Here is a 24,680-nt window from a genome sequence, read left to right on the forward strand (position 1 = left end):
GAATGTCAATTTTATCAGATGGTGAATGCAAGGCTTCATGCAGACGACCACACCCACCAGTCACCTTGTTGAGTACACCTGTGTGAAGCAAATATCTAATTAGCCAATCACATGACAGCAACTCAGTGCATTTAGGCGGGCATCAGGATGGAGAAGAAAGATGATGTGACATGGTTTGTGGTGCCAGATGGGCTGATCTGAGAATTTTCCCACATGGCTATCTCTACAGTTTACAGACAGGTTCAAAAAATAGAGAAAATATCCAGCAGCTCTCTGGAAAAAATACCTAGTGGATGTCAGAGGTCAGAGGAGAAAGACCAGACTCCTTCAAGCTGATAGGCAGGCAGAAGTAACCCAAATAACCCCTCATGACAGCCAAGGTAAGCAGAAGAGCATCTCTGAATGCAAACCTCAAAGCAGACGGGTTACAGCAGCAGAGGACCACACCATATCCATCCCTTTATGACCACACTGCACCCATCGCTTTGATGGCTGCTTTCTGCAGGTCCTGTAGTGTCCACTTGTGGATGGCTCACTTTTATTTCACACCAGTTCACAACAGTTCTGTGTTGTAAAGACTATATCAGAGAGAGGACTCCAACAATCAGTCCGCTGATTACCTGAGCAGCTTTATCTAACATAGTACCACATTATTTGTTAGTATATTTTGAACCTACAAAATAAAAGATATGAAAAAACAAATCTTGTATCTACAAGTACAAGAAGTAGAAACCATACTTCAATAAAGTACTTTTGTAAATGCAGCAATTTACATTCCCCCACGCTGTCATCCAGTGCAGAGGCAGAACAGGGGTCCAGTTATAAATCACAAGGGCACCTCATAACACCCCCCCCCCCCCCCCCCCCCACACACACACACACACCCGCCCCTGGAGGAGACCCTGAAAGAGGCATCTTTTTAAAAGTCATGACTAAACCACGACTGGTGCTCGTAGCTTCTTTACATTAAATCAGAAACAAGTTAAAGTCATCTTGAGTTTCTGTCCTCACCACACTGAATGAGCAGTTTTTGGGTCAGAGGCTTTCGTTCCACTCATCTTGTGCCCGTTGTTGTGAAATGTGAAACCAGTGGGTTGGTGAGGGAGGATGCGAAACAAGGGGCCTCAGAGGAGCATGAGGAACAAACAAAAAAAAAACCAGAGAAAAGGGCAGGCTCCCGTTTCTGATCATCTTTCAGAGAAACAAACAGGCGCTTACAGGCTGCTCCGAGAGCAGAAGACCATCTGCACATTTTGGTGTGTTTAGTGAACTTGGAATCAAACTGTTATCTGCACATGAGTCAGCTGCAGCCTGAGGCCTGAGCCCCTCTCACCCTCCTTCCTCACCAGATCCCTCCTCCCTCCGACCTCGAACCGCTGTGAGGAGGAAGCTGTGGTTAAGTGTTGCTCAGCGTTGAGACTTCAGAGCCACACGGTCTCAGTGCGCTGCAGAGGCATACGCTGAGCTGCAGGTTCAACACAGCTCCAGTCATCCTTCCTTCGTCGGCTCCTCCACCATGGCTCGGTCAGCCGTCCTCCTCGTCCTCCTCAGCCTCCTCCTGAGCTCCAACTGCTCTCTGTCTCCTCCACGGATCTCCTTCCTCCTCGGTAAGTCCAAAGTTTTGGTTTAATAATCAATATGGGATGTTTTTCTGACAGGATGGATGTGCATGTGTGTGAGTCTGTGGAAGACTGAGAAGAGAACACAAATCAAAACGTAATGTTAGTTCAGGAGAACACATCTATTTTATATTTAAATGCTCCTTTTTTAAATACATCTTTTGGGTGTGATTTTTTTTTTGTACTTAAAGAAAAACCATCCTCATGTTGTTAATTACTGCAATCAAAGATAAACGGAGTATAAGGTGAGACAGATAGTTCCTCAATACAAGGTTGATAATGACCATGCTGACCTGAGAAACCTCAGAGCTGATGTTTTCACATCTGTTTGTCTTGTTGAAAAAAAATATCTAAAATAAAAAAGATCTGAAGTTTTCTATCACAGAAGAAAAGAAACATCTGCAGAAATCTCTGTGTCATCTGATGGTGCTTTAAATGAGTCATCTTTACTGCATTTATAATATATTATTCTGTTTTGTAACTAATACGAGTTTGTTTCCCTCGGGTAGCGTCCTCATCCTGAGCTCAGTCACACGTTCAGATTGAGATTGAATTTGACAAGTTAGTCTGAAAACAGGAAAATTATGTAACAGGAAATATTACGATGAGCTGATCTCACACATATCTGAATGTTGCAAACATTAAAGTGTGACATTAGTCTGCATGTGCGCCCGGCTCCAGCAACAGTTCAAAATAATCCTTCTTTGTCCTATCGCGCCCTCAGTTCATCCCGTGTGAAACAAGCTAACAAATAGTTTCACTGCTGTTTCTGTAACTGACGCCATCTGAACCCAAATCAGCCACATGGTGCAGCCTGCTTAATGCACAAAAGTCCGCTGTTGTGTGTTTGGGCGTGGGTGTACAGCGGAATAATCCCAAATGATTTTATGGGAGTTTTTTCAGCTGGAGCTGTTTTTGATTCTGGACAATCGAAAAACTTTCAGAGCCTCCATCACTTTCTGGAAGTCGCAGCTCCTCTTTGCCTTTCTGCAGCTGTCGACACAAGTTTTCCAGAGAAACTTTGTGCAATCTTTGGCTTCAGATGCCGGAAATGTGTCCTTTTAAACTGATCGTGTGTTTATAGCAGTGAGGTCAAACCAGCTGAGATTAATCATCGGTTCTGACTCTCATGGGGGGACGCTGCAGTTCTCGTCTCTCCCACCCAAAACTATCATCTGAGCGAGCTTCATCATTTTTCATTCTCTGCTTCTGAGTCATGCATAAATGATGCAAAACTCCATCGTGGACAGCCTCCGCCGGGCCCACGGCACATTAAAACCCTCACCTTTAGCAGCTCTAGCTCACTGGAGGGTCACATGAAGGTCAACCCTACTGTAGCCACACTGTGCTAACAGAACAGATAACTTCAGCTGATCAAACTATGAAGTGACAGCATCCTGTCAGGGTCTTATTTGTGTGAATCCTCCCGACCGTTTTGATTTGGAAACAGGAGCTCCAGAACTGGAGACGGGGGCAGTTTGGATGCAGAGAAAGCATCAGGCTAGCCAGCACACGACAGCATCTTCTTACCAGAGCAGTCATCATGTATATGAAATGACCACCAACACACTCGGGACTGAATTCAAAGCTTGGTGCAACAATTATTTTTGCATTTCAAGGGAGAAGTTGACCCTTTATTGAATTGGGGTTAGTTGCACACACATTGCCATTGTTGAGCAATGGCTTCAGCCTCAGTAAACCACTGGGTTTGTTTCATTAGTTTATGCGTTAATTAAAATCATATCAAAGTTCCTCGAAAACAGTGGTTCCCAAAGGTCGCGAAGGCACTGTGGGGGCGGGGGGGGGGGGGGGGGGGGGTGCCTTTAGATCAGGGACTTTGGGAAACACTGATCTAGAAGCAAGTGCTGGCACTGAGCAGCCATTTAGAGACCAGAGTCTAGGTGAATGAGGAGAGCGCGTCAACGTTAACTTAAATCATCCCGGGGACGCTTAAAAGCCTGACTAACATGTAAACAGAAGACAGCGAAAACACTTTCACAAACCATCTTTTCACAAAGCCTGGGGTGAAGGCATGATGGAATTATCCAGCATCTCCGGCCACATCACTGAACAAACAGCTAATTAAAGTAAGCTGAGGAACAGTTCCTGAGTAAGCTTATCTACATCTGTTCTGGTCCCTGAAACCACGGCTCGAAGGAACCTCACATATTTGTGCTGCTGCAGTTCAAGGAACTTTCTTATAAAGATCAAACACCAATTAGAGACCAACCACACATCAGGCCGCTGGATTCAAACACAAACACAACTGAGAACTAATTCTGACTGATGGAGGGAGAGTGGAGAGCGTGAGCCTCACGCGCTCCTTCTTCACTGGCTTCATATGTGTGCAGCCAATCAGCACAAGGGATGAATCAGAGGAGAGCAGGTTAATAAGGATGACAGGAAAACAATAACTGGATGGGAGATGTGCCGGCACACTGATGCAGATAGTACATCGTTACTATGATAACAAGCAGATGTCTCTGCCAATGCACAGCTGATCCTGTGTGCATGTGCAGTAACGCAGCAACACTATTGGCTCGTAAGTTTTCAGTGGAGGCTACTGATTGGTTCCTTGGGGGCGTGCGTCTTCTCCAATTTTCTACCCAGGACTCTTTGAGTGTCTTTTTCTTTCAGATCTCTGATTAAATCAGGCGCTGTTAATCAGTCTGTTCTGAATGAGGAGGTCCAGCCTCACATTTTCAGACGGTGTTTGCTGGAGGACTCTCAGGGCTGATCATCACTGTAATGGGTGACGTAGCTGTGTAAGGAACATAAGAGCTCTAGCAGAACGTGCTGCCTGCTGAGTGCACTAAAGCTTTGCTGCACTGACTAAATCCTGAATCCCTCCTTTGTCAGTTTTGGCTTCACGAGGTGCAAAATTTCTGTCCACATGTGGTGAAGTGAAGCTGTGAGCTTCCACACCGAACTGTTTACGTTAGTGTTTTGGGGACTTTTGTGGCCGTCACATTGTTGTTCTTGCAGCCGCTCAATGACACATAAAAAACCCAGAAAAACCAGTCTGAGTCAGCGTAACCATGGTAACAGACGTTCATTCATGCCTCTGCTGAGATTGGAAAGCAGAAGTTAAATGTGATGAAACCAGAACTACATGCACTACATTTAACAAGATTTAGGGAAGATTTTGCTGCAAAGCGTTATTGTTTAAAACTGTGACATTGTATCATGCTGTGCTATCATGGCTTCACACTGATAATATTCTCCAAGTTACAAACCCTCAAAGTACACAGGCATGGGTCCATGTTCATTTATTTATTTTGCCTCATTTTCCCACCAACGTTTAGAGTATTTCTCAGCTCTCGAGCTGCATGGATTTCACCACTTCAACCTAATTTTTTCCGGTATGGACCAACAAGTCTCCAAAGAGCTTCGCGTCGTGTCAGGAAGGTTTTCATAAAGGTTTGGTGGGGCTGAGGTTATGCGACTGTGGAGGAGAGTTCATTACAATCAGCACTCCTTTGAGGTGTATTTGGACTCATTATCCTGCCAGGCCTCAAAGATCAGAGATCAGCCAGAAGATCTGAGGTCAGCTCACCTTGGTAACCTGAGAAAAGTAGACTGGCCGAGTCAGATTGAGCCTGAGATGGTTGCCTGTTCTTGTGGTCACTGACTTAGGGAAGCGTGTTGATGTTAGAAATCATTATCAGCGGCTCTGTTAGCAGACTGGCAGCATGCAGAGTTTCACAGTCCCAACGATTTCTGTTAGAGAGGTACGAGTCATTTTACACACAAAAAGCTGATTTACTAAAGCAGTTTAACCCCTTCTGTCACCATGTACACAACTGTGCGCGTCACTTTCTGTAGTTGCATTCTGTAATATTCATAATCTCCTACCTAAAATGATTATGTAGGGACAAGATTCAATTTTTTCCACCAAAATTCCTGCATCATGATCGAAGGCGGTAAAGAAGAAAGAAGGTGATGGAAAATGTAAAGAATAAATAAAAAATAGGGCATCTCAGAAATCATAATCAATATGTAAAGAAAAATTAAAGCCATACAAAAGTATTTTCTCCTTATATTCTCCCTGTTGTCACAAATCTCTAGGAATCATCAGTGAATGTGACTTTTCTCCATCACTCACTGTGAATCAGAATCAGAATCAGAATCAGAAGGTTTTTATTGCCATATGGGTGAACAGGTTCACAGCATTAGGAAATTGCTGCGGTACTTCGTGCGTACAGAAAAAAACAAATAAGTATAAAAACTATAAGACAATATACAAGTATACAAATTGCAAATATACAGAGATATTAGAGCTATAACTATAGCACAATATTACAAAATTACAAAATATACAGTGCAGAGACTAATTAAAAGATAAAAGAATGTAGACTATATTCCACTAATATGTACATCAGTGCAGTCAGACAGGTGCATAGACATAGGGTCATCAGCGTTTGTGGAGGGTGGTGGTAACAGTCTTAGGGTAATTGTTCATGAGTCCAACAGCAGAGGGGAAGAAACTGTTCTTATGGCGGGAGGTTCTGGTCCGTATGGACCGTAGCCTCCTGCCTGAGGGGAGAGGGTCAAAAAGTCTGTGCCCAGGGTGAGAGTGGTCGGCTGTGATCCGACCTGCACACCCCAGTGTCCTGGAGGTGTACAGGTCCTGGAGAGATGGGAGGTTACAGCCAATCACCTTCTCAGCAGAGTGCACAACGCGCTGTAGTCTCTGTTTGTCCCTAGTGGTGGCTCCAGCGTACCACACAGTGATGGAGGAGGTGAGGATGGACTCAATGATGGCAGTATAGAACTGCACCATGGTCCTTGCTGGCAAGTTGAATTTCTTCAACCGCCGCAGGAAGTACATCCTCTGCTGGGCCTTTTTGATGACAGAGGTGATGGTGGGCTCCCACTTGAGGTCCTGGGTGATGGTAGTTCCCAGGAAGCGAAAAGAGTCCACTGTGGTGATGGGGGTGTCAGTCAGGATGATGGAGGGTAGAGGGGCTGTGTGCTTCCTAAAGTCCACTATAATCTCCACTGTCTTCTGGGCGTTCAGTACCAGGTTATTGTGGCTGCACCAGGACACCAGACGCCAGACGAAATGTGGCGGTCTGACCGACCTGGAGTGCTGCTCCTTATTTCTGCTGCTCAGCCTCTGAGACCTGAAGGACTTCCTCTGACAGGACTTGTGCTGACTGGAGTTTTGTGTTTTCATTAGCAGATTCTGTTTCTCTGACATACTGATGTTCAGAGGATATGCTTTCATCGGTCTTTACGGTCCTGCTTTGGATTCGACTGATCTCATTTACACAAAGTGGTTTTAAAGCTCCAGGAACTTCCTGAACCTCCTCCCTCAGAGGTCCTCGATCCAGCCTTGATCTGACTCTGAGAAGGACTCTTTATGATCAGAATATCTGACCTTATTTCTGATGCCTGTTTCCTGCTATCAGCTCCAAACAGCAACAAAAACAGCAAGAAGCAGGCGTGCTCCACTCAAAGTAAAAGCTCATCAAGTGCAGTGGGTGATGACCCCTTAGAACAAAGAAATCATCGGCGCTCACAAATACCTACAGTACTGTGCAAAAGTCTTTGTGCCACCCCTCATTTCTTTAGATTTTGCTTCCAAGCAGCCAGACTTGTTTGTAGAGCGACGGTTCTCCAGCTTTCTGAAGAGCTTTCAAAGGTGTTTGGACATCGGCTGCTTTTTCACTCATTTTCAGCCCAGGCTTTCTACCTGATCACTTTCAGAGGAAATTTTTGTTGTGTTTGTTAAACCATTTCACTCTGACCCGTTAATCATTCAGGCATTAAGCTCCTAACTCATGGGATGAATCAGTGCTCTGCCAACACATTAAAATGGCTCTTTGAGCACTTTGTTACTAACAGCCTGTCACAAAACCACATCAGTTATTCACATTTCTTCATAACTGTTGAAATTGCCAGGAAACAGGAAAAAAAAGTGAGATGACACATGCATGTCATTCCTGAGTGCAGAGTAAGCAGGTTGTGCTTCTGGAAAGAACAAAAAAAGTTTTTTAATTTTTCTTTGTTTCTGATGAGTTCATGAAGATGATCTGGGAGTCCAGCATGTGCTGGTGTTGCAGGTAAGGTTGATATCATAGCATATCAGCCACGTGTAAGGTGAACGGTGGCTGCTGACCTCGCCTCAAATCCGCCTGAAGGTCGTTCCAGTGGAAGGACGCATCGCTTTTTTACTGTGGTCGCTGCTTCAGTTTGACTGCAGGCTGAAATATTTCTTCCTGATTTTATCTGTCAGACATTCTTTGTTCTCTAATCATCAAACTTTAATTTTCAGGTTTTATGAATTTCAGTGATGTTGCCTACAGGTTGCTGTTCAGTTATTTTGGGAGTTGTTGGTCTCAGGCTAGTCTCTGTTAACAGATGTAAACATGTCAAACCTGCAGGTCAGATTTCTGGTACTTGAATGTTTCTGCTGCTGCAGGTTTTGGCTGCACACAGGCAAACAGTCTGTGTGGGATCGCATCACCTGAACCATCATCTGAGAGTAACTTTTTATTATCGTCTTGAAAAATATATCTGAATTCATAAGAGCTGATACATACACAGAAAAGGAAGAAGTGACACAGATATCCAGACCTCCACAAACGCACAATCAGTAACAAAGGTCATTTTTACTTAAGGGTAGCTCCCACCCACAGTTTAGTCAACCTGAATAAAATATGTGTCAAGTATTTGCAAATCATAGAATATTATGTAAATAATAACAGCATAAATAAATGAGTATGTTGAGCCTCTCAGACACATCATTACACGATAATCTGGCAGACAAAACTGAGAAATCTGCAGTTGACACGTTTCTGTGTTAAGTTCTTATTTTTAGCTCTTATCAGATGTTCATATACGGAGAGCTTCTCTGCAGCTCTGAACCACATCCTCTCCAAACATAGCCACACAGCATCAGAAACAGGAAACAGCCCGATCTCTGTGCCGGTCAGCTGACGAGTGAAGCATACAGCACACTGTTGATGCTGTTATTTACTGATCTGTATCATCTCACCTCTTCTTTTAGCCTCCGTCTGGTTTTGCAGCTCTAAAAGTAAGCAGGGCAAAAGTCTGATAGGCCTTTCTGAAGGGTCAGACGTGACAGAACACACACAGAAGAGCGCTGAGAAAAGCTGCCAGATAAACCATCAAAAGTAATCTTGGCTTGGAGAAACTCAACACTCAGTTACCCTCATCTTTTTAAAGGCAGTAAAGCTCTTTGATGGCACCACGCTGACCTGCTTCACAGTACAAAGTCTTTGTCTTTACTTAATGTTTCCTTTGCTCGTCTTTTTCTCCACCTGTCTTCAAGTGTTTTCTCTCATGCTGTATTTAAATTTCTCCATCCATCCATCCATCCATCCATCCATCCATCCATCCATCCATCCATCCATCCATCCATCCATCCATCCATCCATCCATCCATCACCAGTGTTTTTGTTTGTTTGTGTTTGCACAAAAACAAAGAAATCTGCATTATGAAAAATATAACTGATCTTATTTTGCTCTTCATCACACTGTCTTCAACCATGCACATAAACTGATGTGACACCGCAGATAAGCATCAGCATCAGCCGGTGTTCGGCTGTTTTTCGGCACACCTGCGCTCCATCGGTAACGATACCACATGCTTGTGTGTTTGTGTGCAGATTCTGGAGACAGACCTCTGGTCCGCTTCAGCCTCCCCGACCTCCACAACACCACCACACTGCTGCTAAGCAACGACGGCTCCACCCTTTTCGTCGGGGCACAAAACACCATCCTGTCACTGAATGTTAATCAGAGCGATGTCATCAGCCTGAAGAAGAAGGTGGCCCAGAGAGTCCAAATTAATTTTACTGAATTTTACTTATTATTACCCACAAGGCCGTCTGATGCTGTTGTGCTGAAGAGTTGTCTGTGTTTTATTCAGGTGCAGTGGAGTCCCTCTGACAAGGACATTAAGGATTGCAGCACTAAAGGGAAAGATGCAGTGGTAAATATAAACCAGCCCGAATGCTAAACAACCAGATTTAATCCCAACACAGCAGAAATATTAGGGATTTTCCCAGGAAATTTGAAAGGAAAAAAAAACATGAATGAATGAATATTTATGGGAGAGGAAGAAGAGGAAGGCATCGTCACCTTTCTTTTCCAAACTCTACTGATGAATACAGTGAGATGATGTCAAATCTTCATCGTGGTTCAGTCATCCTGACACATTTCTGTCTCTATGTTTTTTTGGGGGCACCTTTCTGTTGGTCTGCAGGTTGACTGTCCAAACTTTATCCATGTGTTGCAACCTCTGAACTCCACCCATCTGTACACCTGTGGCAGCTACGCCTACAGCCCCCAAGAAGCCTACATCGTAAGATCACTTGCACGCTGACCTAAGATCTGCTTTTTTAAAGTCAGGCTGTTGACAAGATGAGAAAAATGTTACTTCTGATATGAACGATTTAACGCTCGAGTTCACTCAATCCAAAACATTTAAGACCGGCTCTCCTGTAAGGACTGTGATCATGATGCTGATGATGTGACAGTTCAGACACAGTTGGCTGAGCTTTTGTTCGTCTTCATCAGGACACTGAAAGCTTCTCCATTGTCCAACAAAACGGTGCCAAAGGTCGATGTCCATTCATCCCCTTCGAGAGGAGCGCCGCCGTCATCATAGGTTAGTATGCTGAGTTTCAGCTTTCAGCCGCACTCTGTTATAAACCTCAAGCTCTGCACATGCAACTCGGTATGAATTTCTGCAGAGTTGATATTTTGGAGATGATGATCGTTTTAAAACCTTAAACAGTATTAGAATTTTTTTTTATTAGTTTCCATTTTTTTTCCTAAAGGTTTCATTTCAGTTCATTTCCAGAGTGTTTGTTCATTTCACTTTAGTTTTAAACTAAACTGGGAGTTAATGTTCAGCTTTTATTAAGTTTCACATCAGTTTTTCTGTTTTTAATAAAAACTGATATTTGTTTCTGAAAAATTCCAGTTTTTACTTCATTTAAATAAAAGGATTCACACCTAGTTTTAGTTTTTTTGTTCAGCTGTAGTGGACTGTTTGGTTTTGGTGTGACGAGAGCCGGTTTAGGACAAACCAAGGGGAGGAAAGTTTTAGCTGAAGATACAGAAAACTACATTTTCCAGCAATTCTGTCTCTGATCCAAGCGGGACTTGAGGTGCAATCAACAACTTCCATCATTTATTTTCTCGGTTGCACAAACAGCAGTTGCATGAGAGTTTGTGCCCATTTGCAATTTTGCTGTGAAGCAGCGGAGCCAGGGGGGGGGGGGGGGGGGCAAGGCATCTGTGGCCATGACCCAGAAACCAAACAGCAGCATCTGGATGAGCTGCTGTTTGGTTCCACGGTCACGTTTACAGGCCATTTACAGTGAATTTGAGATTCAGTGCCGAACTGTGCTGTAAACAGTTTGAGCCGTTCCTCGTGCATCATCCCGGAGCCACACACACACACACACACACACACACACACACACACACCTGCTCTGCACCTTTCACTGCCTCTGACCTCCTCCTCCTGCTTTCTCAAAAATAATTTTGAAGGCTATTTTTTTTTATAGCTGCAGTTTTTGAACTTTTTGAGAACAGCCGTAGATTTCTGTACATGTCATAAAACTGCAGCAAAGGCACGCCTGCTTTGATGACTGAAGTTTTCTCTGTTCTGTCTCAGAGGCCGGTTCCTCAGATCGGTAACACAAGGAATGTTAATACTGATCTTAATGATCATAGAAATACATTTGTGCTCCATCATATGTTCTCGTGTTAATGTGCGCTTTAAAGCACAAACACCCTGAGCTCTCATGTTTATCCGTGCGCAGACAGTGAGCTCTTCACAGCCACCACAACCGACTTCAGAGGACTCAAACCCCAGATCTCTCGATACTTCACCAAGGATGGCCCAGACGTCAGCCTGGAGACGTCCATCAGCTTACTGGAGGGTGAGCAAACACATAATCATCATTTAAGTCATAACTGTAGGAAGTGCAGCTTCGTGAGGACGGTTTGACTGAATGTGCAGAAATGAACAGAATGGAAAAAGAGAACAAAGAGCTGCGGCAGGTTAGAGACAGAGAAAAAGGGAAGGAAAAATGAATGTGTCAGAAAGAGAGACAGAAACTGCAAAAACAAACTGAACTTCAGAACAGGTTTTTTTTAACTTTCCACCTGAATGTAAGACAGCATCACAAAGTAAAGGCATATATATATGTGGTTGTCTTTGCAAATTGTTGCATGAAGACTTGCAGGGAGATTTAATTCTCCTTGAATGAGTTTCTTGACCTTTACTGGAAGGATGAGCAGCTTTCAAAAACTGTTTCTTCATTTGGAGCTTTGATCACTGTGGTGAACAGTGACGTGCTGCCACTTTGGTCCATAAATGTGCATCAGCGTCATCAGATGTGGGCTGCTGACCACAATTAGTCATGCTGATAACTCACACCTGTCTCACAGTTATGAATGCAGTACTCCTGTCTCACCAATGAAACTTACTAATTTACAGTTGTCACATAAGCATGGGTGGTGCGACACCTCCACGCCACTAACCCACACTCACTCCTGTAAAAAAGAATTTCAAAATTTATTTTTGGTTTAACTATTTATTTGGGTTAATATGTGCTATTAAATGATTAACATGCAGAACTACTGTTCTTAAAAATGCTGATATCAAAAAGCCATAAAAACCTCATAAAAACATGTAACACACGAATGCTTGTGTTTGTTTCCTCTTTGTGTTCTGAGACGGCCCCGTCGTGTCCTGATGATCCTCACTGAAACACAAAGTTTCAACCTCAGAGTGTTACTGGAGGACATGAGACTTAATTACTTTTTTCAAAATGTTTTATTTTTGTGTAGAAAATCAAAGTTACGTGTCTGGTTCCTCGTCTGTAAGTGGCAAAAAAAAAATAATAAAATTAAAAATTCCAGGTGTACAAGAAAAACAAGTATGGTGAAAGGAGGGTGTAGTTTAGAAAAATTACAACAGAGTCATTACAACATACACATTATGACTTATGAAGGCCATTTCTTCATGACCACATGCTTGTTTATCGTCGCTGTGGCAGAGGATGGCCGTCAGATATAAAGTGTGTGGAAATTACCAGAAGTAGTCACCTGCCCTATAAAGGGTTAAAACATAATGTGTCGAGTTTGATCCCAAAGAAGGATTTGGAGGTTTGCCTTTAAATAAATAAAGTATGTCATCTTCTGAATCTCTCAGCTCAGTACTGTGTACACTCTCAGATCCCTTTCCCCTACATTCAGACCACATGGCACAACACCCTGTTCTGTAATCGCTTCCTGTATTTCTGTATTTCAGAGCCCACATTTGTAAGCTCGTCCCTGGACCCGGCTGAGGGGAAACTCTACTTCTTCTTTAGTGAAGTTGGGAAAGAGTTCAGCTATGTAGATGAGCTGAAAACTGCTCGGGTGGCTCAAGTCTGCAAGGTGAGAGCAAACGCAGAGAGTGCATCATGTGAATGTGCTTATTAACATTAATGTAACATCAAAGGTTGTTCTGCCTGTGTTTGCAGGATGATGTTGGTGGACAGAGGACTCTGCAGAAAAAGTGGACATCCTTTGCCAAAGCCGCTCTGCTCTGTCAGTCTCAGAAACAGCTTCCCTTCAATATTCTCCAGGATGTGTTCACCCTCCAGCCACCAGAGGGCAGCGCCACTGACACTCTGTTCTACGGAGTCTTCACTGCTCAGTGGTAGGAAGCAAAGACCTTTAAAAATAGTTTTTCTGTCCTCGCATGTGACATCTGATTTTTATTAAAGCCATTTGTATTAATAAGGACAAACCTGAAGTTAAAATGATAACAGGCACGGTGGTGCAGCGGTTAGCACTGTTGCCTCATGGCAGAAAGGTCCTGGGTTTGACTCCACCCCAGGTACTCCGGCTTACTCCCACAATTCAAAATGTAAAGGTTAGGTTAAGTGGAGACAGCAGATGCACAACAAAAGTGACTTGGTGAGAAGTTTCACTGTGCTGTGGACACTTTGGCCCCTCACTGATTTAGCCACATGCAGGATTACAGCAGTAATGCCCAGTACGTAGTGACTGATTACAAATAGGTACTCATAAATGATGTGCGTACACTTTTCCCCACTCGTAAACTTGTTGGCAGGAGTCCCGGGGTGCGTCACAGAAAACAGTCTGAAACTGGACAAAAAGGAGCAGCAGGAGATAAAAGAATAAGAGCACACAAGAGTTATACAATTTACATTTAAACTAAAAAAAATAAAAAATGCACCAAAATTAAAACAGGCTTATAACCACAAAAATGAAAGAGAATAAATGTACGGTGCATAAAAGCTTAGCGTGCACGTTATTCCAGGTTAAATGTTTAGCGAGTGGTTTGTGAGTTTTCGGTTCCTCTCTGGGAAACAATACCCGAAGTGAAATTTGATGTGATTTCATCAGGTTTTACCGCTGTCACAGAGCCGTGCTTTGCTGCCGCAACTTGTGTGTGTTGAAATATTGCACACACTAAGATAAGATAAGATAAAACTTTAATGATCCCACGACGGGGAAATTTGTGCATTACAGCAGCTCAGTACAGAGAAAAATGAAAAGGATGAGTAAAAACAAATGAACTAGAATAGAATAGAATACACAGTTCTAGATCATATCCAATAAAAAACAATCATGTTTTCCTGACACAAATTAAAGAATGGCAACATCACAGTTAACTGAGGACAGCAAAACACGTCTGGCTGAAATTTGGAAGAAGAGCTGGTGATGTGTGTGTGGCTGACACGAGCTGCCTGGAAATCAGCTCCCAGCCTGAGCTGAAGTTCTCAGTACGTCAGGCTGGAAATCAGGACTGCAGTAAGTCAAGCTGGCCCTGAGGCAGTGCAAGAATCCCAACTAGAGGAGCAGGAAATGCTACCGGGAGGCTATAGAGAAAAGTAGAGGATAACCCAGAAAAGAAGAAACAGGAAGTTTTAGACTGATCGCGATTCCAGAAAGTCATGAATTCCTTAAAGTACAATGTAAGCCAGGGTGGCATGGCTTCTGTCATCATCCTAATGTGTGGAGAGCAAAGCAGGACCCAAATGCAGCACTCTGGGGGACAGGGCATAAACTCAAACTCAGCTTTATTTGAGCTAGACTGGAGCCAGAAATCTCTGATTTAAGACTCGGACAATAAGTACACACATGAGGCAATCAGGGAGACGTACACCAGGAAGCACAGCTGAAAACAATCACTGAAGACAAGACAAGAGAAGTAAAACTAAATAGAAGACATGAGCGACACGAAGCTATCAGAATAAAGCAGGAAGTGACAAACACCGAGAACAGAACAGGACTTACAAGATCAAAGTCCAAAACTGAAAACGCTGGGTCAGAGACCCAAACAAACAGAAATAGTCCTCTTCATGCTCTCATTCAGTGGTGTTTGGCATTGTAAATTTAGCCCAATGACTGTAGTCCATTGGAATTGGTTGGGGGTGCCAGGGGGCCCCATTCCCCATAGATGAAATCCACATTTTCATTTTGGTGTAGAACTGAAGACCACCCTGTTGCACAAACCATGTCACAGGAAGGTGTGAGTGAACAGATATGGCTTTAGCTGACATTTAAGAGAGAGCACAGCATCAGCAGACCTCAGAGGGTCCGACCACAGCTTCAGTGTTGGCTCCAACTTTGGCTTTGTTGCTAAGAAACTTGTTCAAGTCAGGCCATCTGAAATTTGTCCTGAAGAGCTTCAAGGTTACAATGGGATGTCTTACAGGTCCAGAGTTCCAGAGTCTGCAGTGTGTGTCTTTAAGCTGCAAGACATTAAAAAAGTGTTCATGGGGAGCTACAGGACCTTCATCATGGAGAGTCACCAGTGGAGTCTGATTCAGGAATCATCCTCCCTGGGAAAGGTAGGGGGGCCAGTATTGTTGGACCTGCTGAATCCTTAAAGTATAACTGCAAAGAGACTTTCTCACAAGTATCAGACATCAGTGCTTTTTAAAAAGCTGATGGTTTGAAGTTTCCACTGAAAGTAGTTTTTTCTGCACTTCACTAAAACAGTTCTTCATGAAACTTCTCAAACAAACATAAATGCTGAGTGTTCGGTTTGACTTGAGGCTCAGTTTCATTCACACTCATCACCACTTTTAGCTCCTTGACTTAAATAGTTTTAAACACTGTGCTTAGAAGTTACTGCATGAACCTCCCTCATGTTCTCCTGACAGTGCGGACTACACAATTCCACGGATGCTGTGTTGGGGGAGGTGAAGAGGAGTTTCCTGACCAGGAACCCTGTGACACCTGTCGGAGGCGGTCCGGTTGTTGTTTCATCGGGGCAGCAGTACAGTCGTGTGGCTGTGATGACAGCACAGGCGGCCGATGGCAAACAGTATACCATCCTGTTCCTTATTACAGGTGAGACACAGAACAGCACAGTCAGTCAGTTTATGGAGAAAAATCTGAATGTGATCAAAGTGCATGAGTGCATGCAGCCTTTGCTCTGATTTGGGCTGATTAGAGCCGATTGTTTCCCAGTGTTGAAGATTTTCTTTAACGTGTGCAGAACAGACCAGAAACTGCTTCTTGGTTTGTGCATCCTGTTCTCCTGCAAGTCTTTATTTTGCATTAAAAATGATTCATCCTTCCTCTCTGCTGTCCAGAGTCTGGATTCCTCCACAAGGTGGCGTTGTTTGATCAGGGTCCTTGGGTCATTGAAGAGATTCAGGTCTTCGCCCGGCCTCAGCCAGTCAAAAGCATCGTCCTCTCCTCCTCCAAGGTAAGCCTCACAATTCAGTGACTGACTGATGCAAAAAAAAAAAAAAATGTATCCAGTTCATATTTTTTTTTCTTTTGTCTGAATCACTATTTAAAAAATATCTAAGATAAAAAAAAAACTGTTAGATAACAGAAGCCTTCACAGTGGACGTGGTGCAGGTGCAGTGATGTACATGAGGACTGCATAATCTTACAGATGTTTAACATCATCACGCCTACTCTGAAACCTAAAAACCTGACAGATCTGCTGGATGTATATGAATGTGGTTAACTGTGCTTTTCTGCTCCATCAGGGAGTCCTTTATGTGGGGACATCTGAGGGCGTGACTGCTGTACCTGTGGCCCGCTGCTCCACCTACAGAACCTGCAGTCAGTGTCTTCTGGCCAGAGATCCTCTCTGTGGATGGAGCCGGACCGACAGGGTCTGTAGCCGTGCGGATGGCAGTCACGAGGACATGTGAGTAAAACTTTGTTACTCTGTAAGAGTCCAGATAATCAGCTGTGACCTGCATTTGTAACCTAAACCAACTGGTTTGATTTAAGGGGACTGATTGCTCTGATAACTGTGACTTTTTAAGAGATGTGTCTGGAATTTATTAGACCATATAAATGACATCATCGAGGGTTTTTCCAAACAAAACATGTTTAAAGGAAATTCCAGATTTATGACACCAGAAAAACCCAGAGTACAGTTTGTGTTCCTTCAGCACAGACGGCAGGATTTTTGTAACCTTTCAGTCTGGACTTCAGGACTTTTGTTTGGGTCTCTTTCAACCACTTGTTAACACTTGCATATTTTTGACTAACCACGTTCCCGTGATGTCAGATACAGCAAATATTCTCTGCTGTTTATGAGACTTGCACCATGTAAATTTACACCCAGCTTTTCTAACAGTGTCTGCAGCTTGAACGTGATCACATGTTTATTTTAAGCAATGCTTTTTCTTATTTCAGAAAAGCTGCAACCAGCTGAGAAACAACAGGGCTTAGAGCTATTTAATGTGAGGGGATTAACATTAAGACAATGAATGGGTTAGATGGAGTTTTTAGTGTGCTTAAAACTGCAGTAGATCTCAAATGAATGTAAGCATGTACTGCTCTGCAACTGAAGGATAGTCTGCAAACAATGCAGATATCAAAAAATGTTTTACTTTGTTTTTATGTGAGAAACTAAGCTCTTGTTTCTTTGGCTTCTTCCCTGCATGGTATAACTGGACTAATATAACCATCATTAACCAGAACTTCAACATTTTTTAAAATGTTGGTAGAAATAAATTGGCCCTGTGCGACTGACAGGTTGTTGTTTTACTTCTCAGGGTTCAAAACCTGAAAGACGGTGATGTGGAAGAGAAATGTCGGGGGCAAACCGAGGCTGATGTGATCACAGGTAACATCTTCCTCACTAAATATAATTCATCTTCTGGCAGATATGAAGACCTTCAGAAATGATCTTCAACATATTCTGGAAACATGAGAGAAGTTCAGAGTTTAACCTCAATGCTGTAACATTTCTGCCTGCAGAGGTCCGTGCTCATCTGAATGAAGCGGTGACCCTTTCATGCCTGAAACCTTCCAACCTGGCAACTCTGACCTGGACTTCGACTCAGTTCAAAAGCCTGCCAGAGAATCGCTTCATTCAGTCAGCTGACGGCAGCCTTAGGTTCCTCGTCACCGACGACACTCTCGGGACCTACCGCTGTGAGGCAGAGGAAGGCGGGTACAAGGAAGAAGTCAAAAGTTATGACGTGCAATTGAAACGCGCCAGAAATTTCTCACCAAGAACCCATGAATCCGTGAGCACAGAGGAGCCCGACGAGAACATCGCTACCGAAGATCCAACATTGTTTCTGTCGCAATATGTACACACCAACACACACACCACCAAAGACAGAAACAATGGATTTACAACCAGTTTTAAAGATGAGAAGATCTCCAATGAACAAGTTCCTGAAACAAAAGTCGACCAAACCCTGACCTCAGTGAAGGACCACCAGCGCTCGCCAGAGCCCAGCGATATCCCTCTGAAAGAGAAGAGTTACTACAGTGAGCTTGTGGCTGTTTCCCTCCTTCTGGCCGTGTGCATCTGTATCCTGATTCTGGGATCGATCCACATGTGGCGACAGGGGAAAGTTAGCCTCAAGCAGGATCCACTGGTCACTCCTGACGAGGGCAGCAACACAAACAAAGCTATGGAGAGTTGCTCTCTGAGCAGCCCGGAGGAACCAGAGCCTGAGGTGAAGGTGATGGAGTAACTGAAGATGCCTTAACTTACATTTTGCAGCTAGTTTATCCCAGCAGGTAACACTTATCACCACAGACATCGTGAAAGTAGGAAACTTCAAAGAATCTTTGGAAACCGAAGATTAAGAGCAGTTTGAGCTTTTTAATGTTTACCTCATTGTTTGGTTTGCAAAGTCCCATTTTTACCATTGTCTAAACCAGACGTCATGAGGCAGAACCAAGGGACCCCCCCCCACAGTCATATGGTAGCACCTTGTCAGTCACAGTATTCAAGCTAAAGGCCCGAGTAAAGCGTACTGTGCTTTATCGCCCATCGGGACATTTATAGGACCAGTGTCCTCATGTTTGTACAAGAGGAGGTGCCTCCCCCTTCTGGCCAATTGGAAGAACTGCTGCATGAGCTTCATAAACTACATCTGTCTTTTGTATACAGTTGATGTTGTGCTATAATAATAATAATAATAATAACTGTAACTCTGCATATCTTAAGTCTCAGGTCTCTTAGGGCCTGTAGCCCAAGGCTAGTGCTGTGAAACTAGCACAGTTTGAAAGCTGCATCTCTTTGAAATTGAATTGGTTAATTTTGGTTGCATGCTGAACTAAAAACTGGACCTTAAAGCAGCCGTGTGAAGCTTTAGGCCTTAATACAGGGCTGATTTAAACACAGTTACCCTAATGGGGACCGACTCAAACAGCTGTTACAGCACCTGCAGCTGTTTTTAGCTCTGCTCAGATTTGAGGAGAATCATGAGGACTGTTCATGAATCTGCTCCAAGATCTGAGATTATTGGAAACAGAAGATCAGCGATGTAGTGTATGCTGTTCAGTGCAGTGAAGAGTGCTCGGACCTCTACATTGGTGAAACCAAACAGCCTCTTCACAAACGAATGGCACAACATAGAAGAGCCACCTCGACAGGACAAGATTCAGCAGTACATCTGCATCTGAAGAAAAAAGGGCACTCTTTTGAGGATGCCAATGTCCACATTTTGGACAGGGAAAACAGATGGTTTGAAAGAGGAGTGAAAGAAGCCATCTATGTCCACTGTGAACAACCATCATTGAACAGAGGAGGTGGATTACGTCACCAACTTTCCCCCGCTTACAGTGCTGTCCTGAGCTCCCTTCCCAGACGTCTCAACCCCCATTCACACCTTTGTTCCAGTGACCTCAATAGGCCACAGGAAACAATGGAGCGGAGTCCTAAATTGGTTTCAACTGAAACCACTGATTAAATATGACCCACGCCCCCTTCACACCTGGGCACATGTGTTCAAGCACATGATCAATAGAGGGTCATAACCACCTCCAGGGGACTACGCCCACAGGGGTTTAAATACCTGGGTCTCTCCACCATTTGGTTGAGAACTGAAGAAGCCTTTCGGATGAGAGGTGAAACGTCTTCAAGAAACAAAAAGAAGTCCAGTCGCCTTTTTCAAGCTCCAGAGATTGGAAACAGTGGAAACATTTTGTTAATGCTCACGTTTCAGAGTCCTTTCAGTTCACTGTCTGGCTTAAACTCAGGTTTTTGAAAACAATGATGAGACATATTAATAATGTTTTCATCTGCGTGCATGCCCTTATTTTTTATTTTTTTAATTTATCTCTTTCTTATTTACAACATGGCAGGTCAGCTCACCTATGCCAACAAAAGACAAACTTTGTTTTTGATGAAATTATTCAGTTTTTATCAGAATCGTGTCTCATGCCAAGAAAAGCTCACCTTATTCTGTTTAACTGGTCAGTTCTTGACAGCAGTTTGTAAAATACATGCTTGTGTTTATTTTTATGATTTTGTAGTCGGACTCGTTCATTATAGACTGTCTCAGACGTCGTGTCTGTTTCTCAGGTAAAACTTTAGTGGATTTATGTAACGTTTAAATGCTGTGATGTTCACATGCACGTCGAATGACTGGTGTCTTTATGTGTGAATACATTTGATAAATTATCTGTATGCATTTTAAAAATATTGTAAGTAATATATTTGTATGCAATGAATATGCAGAGTTGTCAATCACTGTATGTGAATGAATGTATGTAAACAGTTAAATGTGAAACCTGCTTTGAATGTAACGAGGGCTAAAATTTATACTGTTATTAATAACAGTCAATAAACTCATGCTTAATAATTATAGGTATGAATGAGTTCGTTTTTTAAGGAAGTCTGGAGAATTCCTTCTTGTTTAATAGCGACCTGTCGCCCCCTTGTGGTGCAAATGAACTACAAGCTCAAACATGAACTGAATGGTTTCATCCTGATACTTTGATGTTGCTCCGGCCTAAAGTGGAATTCTGAATGTGCTTCATGAGTTCAAGTGATGATGAAGATGATCTTAATTCCAAAATGTGAACACATGAGTGATGAATCATGAGCATGGAGAACTTTCCTGAACTTACTCTCTGCTCTTTCTGACTCTCACAGAGTGCTCCCTCTGTTCTCTTTCTACAGGTAAATAAACTGCTGCTTTGCATCTTCTATTAATGATCCTCAAACATTTTCATTGTGAGCTCTGTGTATGAGAGAGCTCCCACACTGTTGGTCAAATAAGTGTAATAAAGATGTGTTAAACACGTGCAAACATTGTGGAACTCCCACTATAGAAATGCTGCATGACTTTAAACCCCTATACCCCACCCACCCCCACTAATGAAATTGTCACTGTTTTTGCAATGTAATATATATATATATATATATATATATATATATATATATATATATATATATATATATATATATATATATATATATATATACACTGCTCAAAAAGATAAAGGGAACACTTAAACAACACAATATAACTCCAAGTAAATCAAACTGTCCACTTAGGAAGCAACACTGATTGACAATCAATTTCACATGCTGTTGTGCAAATGGAATAGACAACAGGTGGAAATTATTGGCAATTAGTAATACACACTCAATAAAGGAGTGGTTCTGCAGGTGGGGACCACAGACCACTTCTTAGTACCTATGCTTTCTGGCTGATGTTTTGGTCACTTTTGAATGTTGGTGGTGCTTTCACACTCGTGGTAGCATGAGACGGACTCTACAACCCACACAAGTGGCTCAGGTAGTGCAGCTCATCCAGGATGGCACATCAATGCGAGCTGTGGAAAGAAGGTTTGCTGTGTCTGTCAGCGTAGTGTCCAAAGGCTGGAGGCACTACTAGGAGACAGGCCAGTACACCAGGAGATGTGGAGGAGGCCGTAGGAGGGCAACAACCCAGCAGCAGGACCGCTACCTCCGCCTTTGTGCAAGGAGGAACAGGAGGAGCACTGCCAGAGCCCTGCAAAATGACCTCCAGCAGGCCACAAATGTGCATGTGTCTGCACAAATGGTTAGAAACCGACTCCATGAGGATTGTATGAAGGCCCGACGTCCACAGATGGGGGTTGTGCTCACAGTCCAACACCGTGCAGGATGCTTGGCATTTGCCAGAGAACACCACGATTGGCAAATTCGCCACTGGCGCCCTGTGCTCTTCACAGATGAAAGCAGGTTCACACTGAGCACATGTGACAGATGTGACAGAGTCTGGAGACCGTGAAGAGCAATCTGCTGCCTGCAGCATCCTTCAGCATGACCGGTTTGGCAGTGGGTCAGTAATGGTATGGGGTGGCACTCCATGTGCTCGCCAGAGGTAGCATGACTGCCATTAGGTACCGAGGTAAGGTCCTCAGACCCCTTGTGAGCCCATATGCTGGTGCGGTTGGCCCTGGGTTCCTCCTAATGCAGGACAACGCTAGACCTCATGTGGCTGGAGTGTGTCAGCAGTTCCTGCAAGATGAAGGCATTGAAGCTATGGACTGGCCCGCCCGTTCCCCAGACCTGAATCCGATTGAGCACATCTGGGACATCATGTCTCGATCCATCCACCAACGTCGAGTTGCACCACAGACTGTCCAGGAGTTAGCGGATGCTTTAGTCCAGGTCTGGGAGGAGGTCCCTCGGGAGACCATCTGCCACCTCATCAGGAGCATGCCCAGGAGTTGTAGGGAGGTCATACAGGCACATGGAGGCCACACACAATACTGAGCCTCATTTTGACTTGTTTTAAGGACATTACATCAAAGTTGGATCAGGCTGTAGTGTGTTTTTCCACTTTAATTTTGTGTGTGACTCCAAATCCAGGCCTCCATTGGTTAATAAATTTGATGTACATTGATTATTTTATTTTATTTTTTTTGGGTGATTTTTGTTGTCAGCACATTCAACTTTGTACAGAACAAAGTATTCAATGACTTCAATACTTCTGGGTTTATTTGAAATGGAATGATTCATATTTTTCCCACTAACATGTTTCAGATCAAGCAAATTTTAACATTAGATAAACAAGATATAAGATAACCTGAGTAAATACAAAATGAAGGTTTTAAATGATGATTTCATTCATTCATTAAGGGAACAAAGCTCTCCACACCTTCCTGCCCTGTGTGAGAAACTCATTCCCCCCCTAATCCTGATAACTGGCTGTGCCGCCCTGAGCAGAAAGAACTGCAGTCAGGAGTTTGTGATAACTGGCTGTGAGTCACTGTGGAGGAACTTTGGTCCACTGTGCTTTGCAGAATAGTTTGAATTCAGCCACAGTGGAGGGTTTTCCAGCATGAACGGCCTGTTTAAGGTCATTCCAAAGCATTTTAATCTGTTTTAAGTCCAGACTTTGTTGAGGCTGCTCCAAAATCTTCATTTATTTTTTCTGAGCCATTCAGAGGTGGACCTGCTGCTCTGTTTCAGACCATTGTCCTGATGGCTGAACATCCTCCTGCAGGATTTTATGTTTATGCAGATGTAATGAGACTCAAAGCTTCCAGAAAGTTTTTGTCTCTTCAGTCCTCAGAATATTTTCCCTAAAGTTTTGGGGATCATCAGGATGTTTGTTGGTAAATGTGAGACGAGTCTTTGTGTTCTTGTTGCTCAGCAGTGGTTTTCTCCTTGGAGCTCTCCCATGGAGGCCATTTTTGCCCAGTCTCTTTCTTATTGTTGAATCATGAACTCTGACCTTAACTGATCCAAGTGAGGCCTGCAGTTCTTTAGATGTTGTTCTGGGTTCTCCTGTGACCTCCTGGATGAGTAGTCAATGCGCTCTTGGAGTCATTTTGGTAGGCCGGCCGCTGCTGTGAAGGTTCCCCACTGTTCCAGGTTTTCTCCCTGTGTGGATAACGGCTCTCACTGTGGTTCTCTGGAGTCCCAAAGCCTTAAAATGTCTTTGTAACCCTTTCCAGACTAATAGATGTGACTTTGTTTCTCAGCTGGTTCTTTAGATTATAAAGCTTCACTTTGTCAGACAGCGTCTGTTTAAGGGATTTCTTCACTCAGCAGGTCTGCAGTGAGCAGGTGTGGGTGTGGCCGTGACACTGAAGTCAGCTTTTCAAAAACGTGATTAATCAGTTAATTCATGAAGGGGGAAATTTTCAGACAGGGCCGGGTAAGTGTGGATAGCTTTTCTCCCTTAATAAATTTCCCCTCTGTGGGACAATAAAGGCTGTTTCTTCTTCTTCTTAAATGATATCATGGATTTAAAAACTGCATTTTTGTATTTAATCTGGATATTTTGTTTTGTCTCATAATAAAATTTGTTCGATCTGAAACATGTAAGTGTGACAAATATGAAAAAACTGGGAAGGGGGGCAAATACTGTTTCACTGCTCTGTACCCCAAACTGGTTTCTTGAACCTGACCGTAAGTATTCAAATGACCTTCACAGTCAGCAGATCTCAGATCAGTGGAGCACCTTTGGGATGTGGCGAAACGGGAGATTCTCGTCATGGATGAACAGCAGCTGTGTGATGTTGTCATGTCCACACGGACCAAAATCACTGAGGAGTTTCCAGCACCGCGATAAATCTGAGCTGTGAAGAAGTAAAGCAGCTTTGAAGGCAGCAGGGTGTAACTAATAAAGTGGCAGGTGCGTGTATATGGTAAAAGGTGACAGGTCCCTTTTAAAGGCGGCAGGGTGGGAGTTACTGGTTTCCGTCGCTGGTTCTGGGAAACAACGCTGTGGGCTTTCGTGGTGTTGCTTTCAGGTGTTGTTGGAATTGTGTTGTCAGAACTGCCATCGGACCAAGCAACGAAAAATGCAAACACACAAAAATAGA

The 24,680-nt window shown here is 43.4% G+C and overlaps 1 protein-coding gene across 1 annotated transcript; it reads left to right on the forward strand.

Annotated features, from left to right (window-relative positions):
* The first annotated feature begins 1,425 nt into the window (after positions 1 to 1,425).
* LOC115794500 (semaphorin-4B-like) lies at positions 1,426 to 19,499 on the forward strand. Its single transcript, XM_030750046.1, has 14 exons — positions 1,426 to 1,607; positions 9,257 to 9,417; positions 9,520 to 9,582; positions 9,856 to 9,954; positions 10,170 to 10,260; positions 11,426 to 11,545; positions 12,922 to 13,049; positions 13,136 to 13,314; positions 15,343 to 15,478; positions 15,794 to 15,983; positions 16,229 to 16,344; positions 16,637 to 16,800; positions 17,660 to 17,730; positions 17,865 to 19,499. Exons 1-14 carry the CDS (start codon positions 1,517 to 1,519, stop codon positions 18,593 to 18,595), a joined length of 2,340 nt encoding a protein of 779 aa, XP_030605906.1. The 5' UTR covers positions 1,426 to 1,516; the 3' UTR covers positions 18,596 to 19,499.
* The last annotated feature ends 5,181 nt before the right edge of the window (positions 19,500 to 24,680 follow it).

The sequence above is a fragment of the Archocentrus centrarchus genome, chromosome 16 (genome assembly GCF_007364275.1).
Source record: "Archocentrus centrarchus isolate MPI-CPG fArcCen1 chromosome 16, fArcCen1, whole genome shotgun sequence".
Classification (NCBI taxonomy): domain Eukaryota; kingdom Metazoa; phylum Chordata; class Actinopteri; order Cichliformes; family Cichlidae; genus Archocentrus; species Archocentrus centrarchus.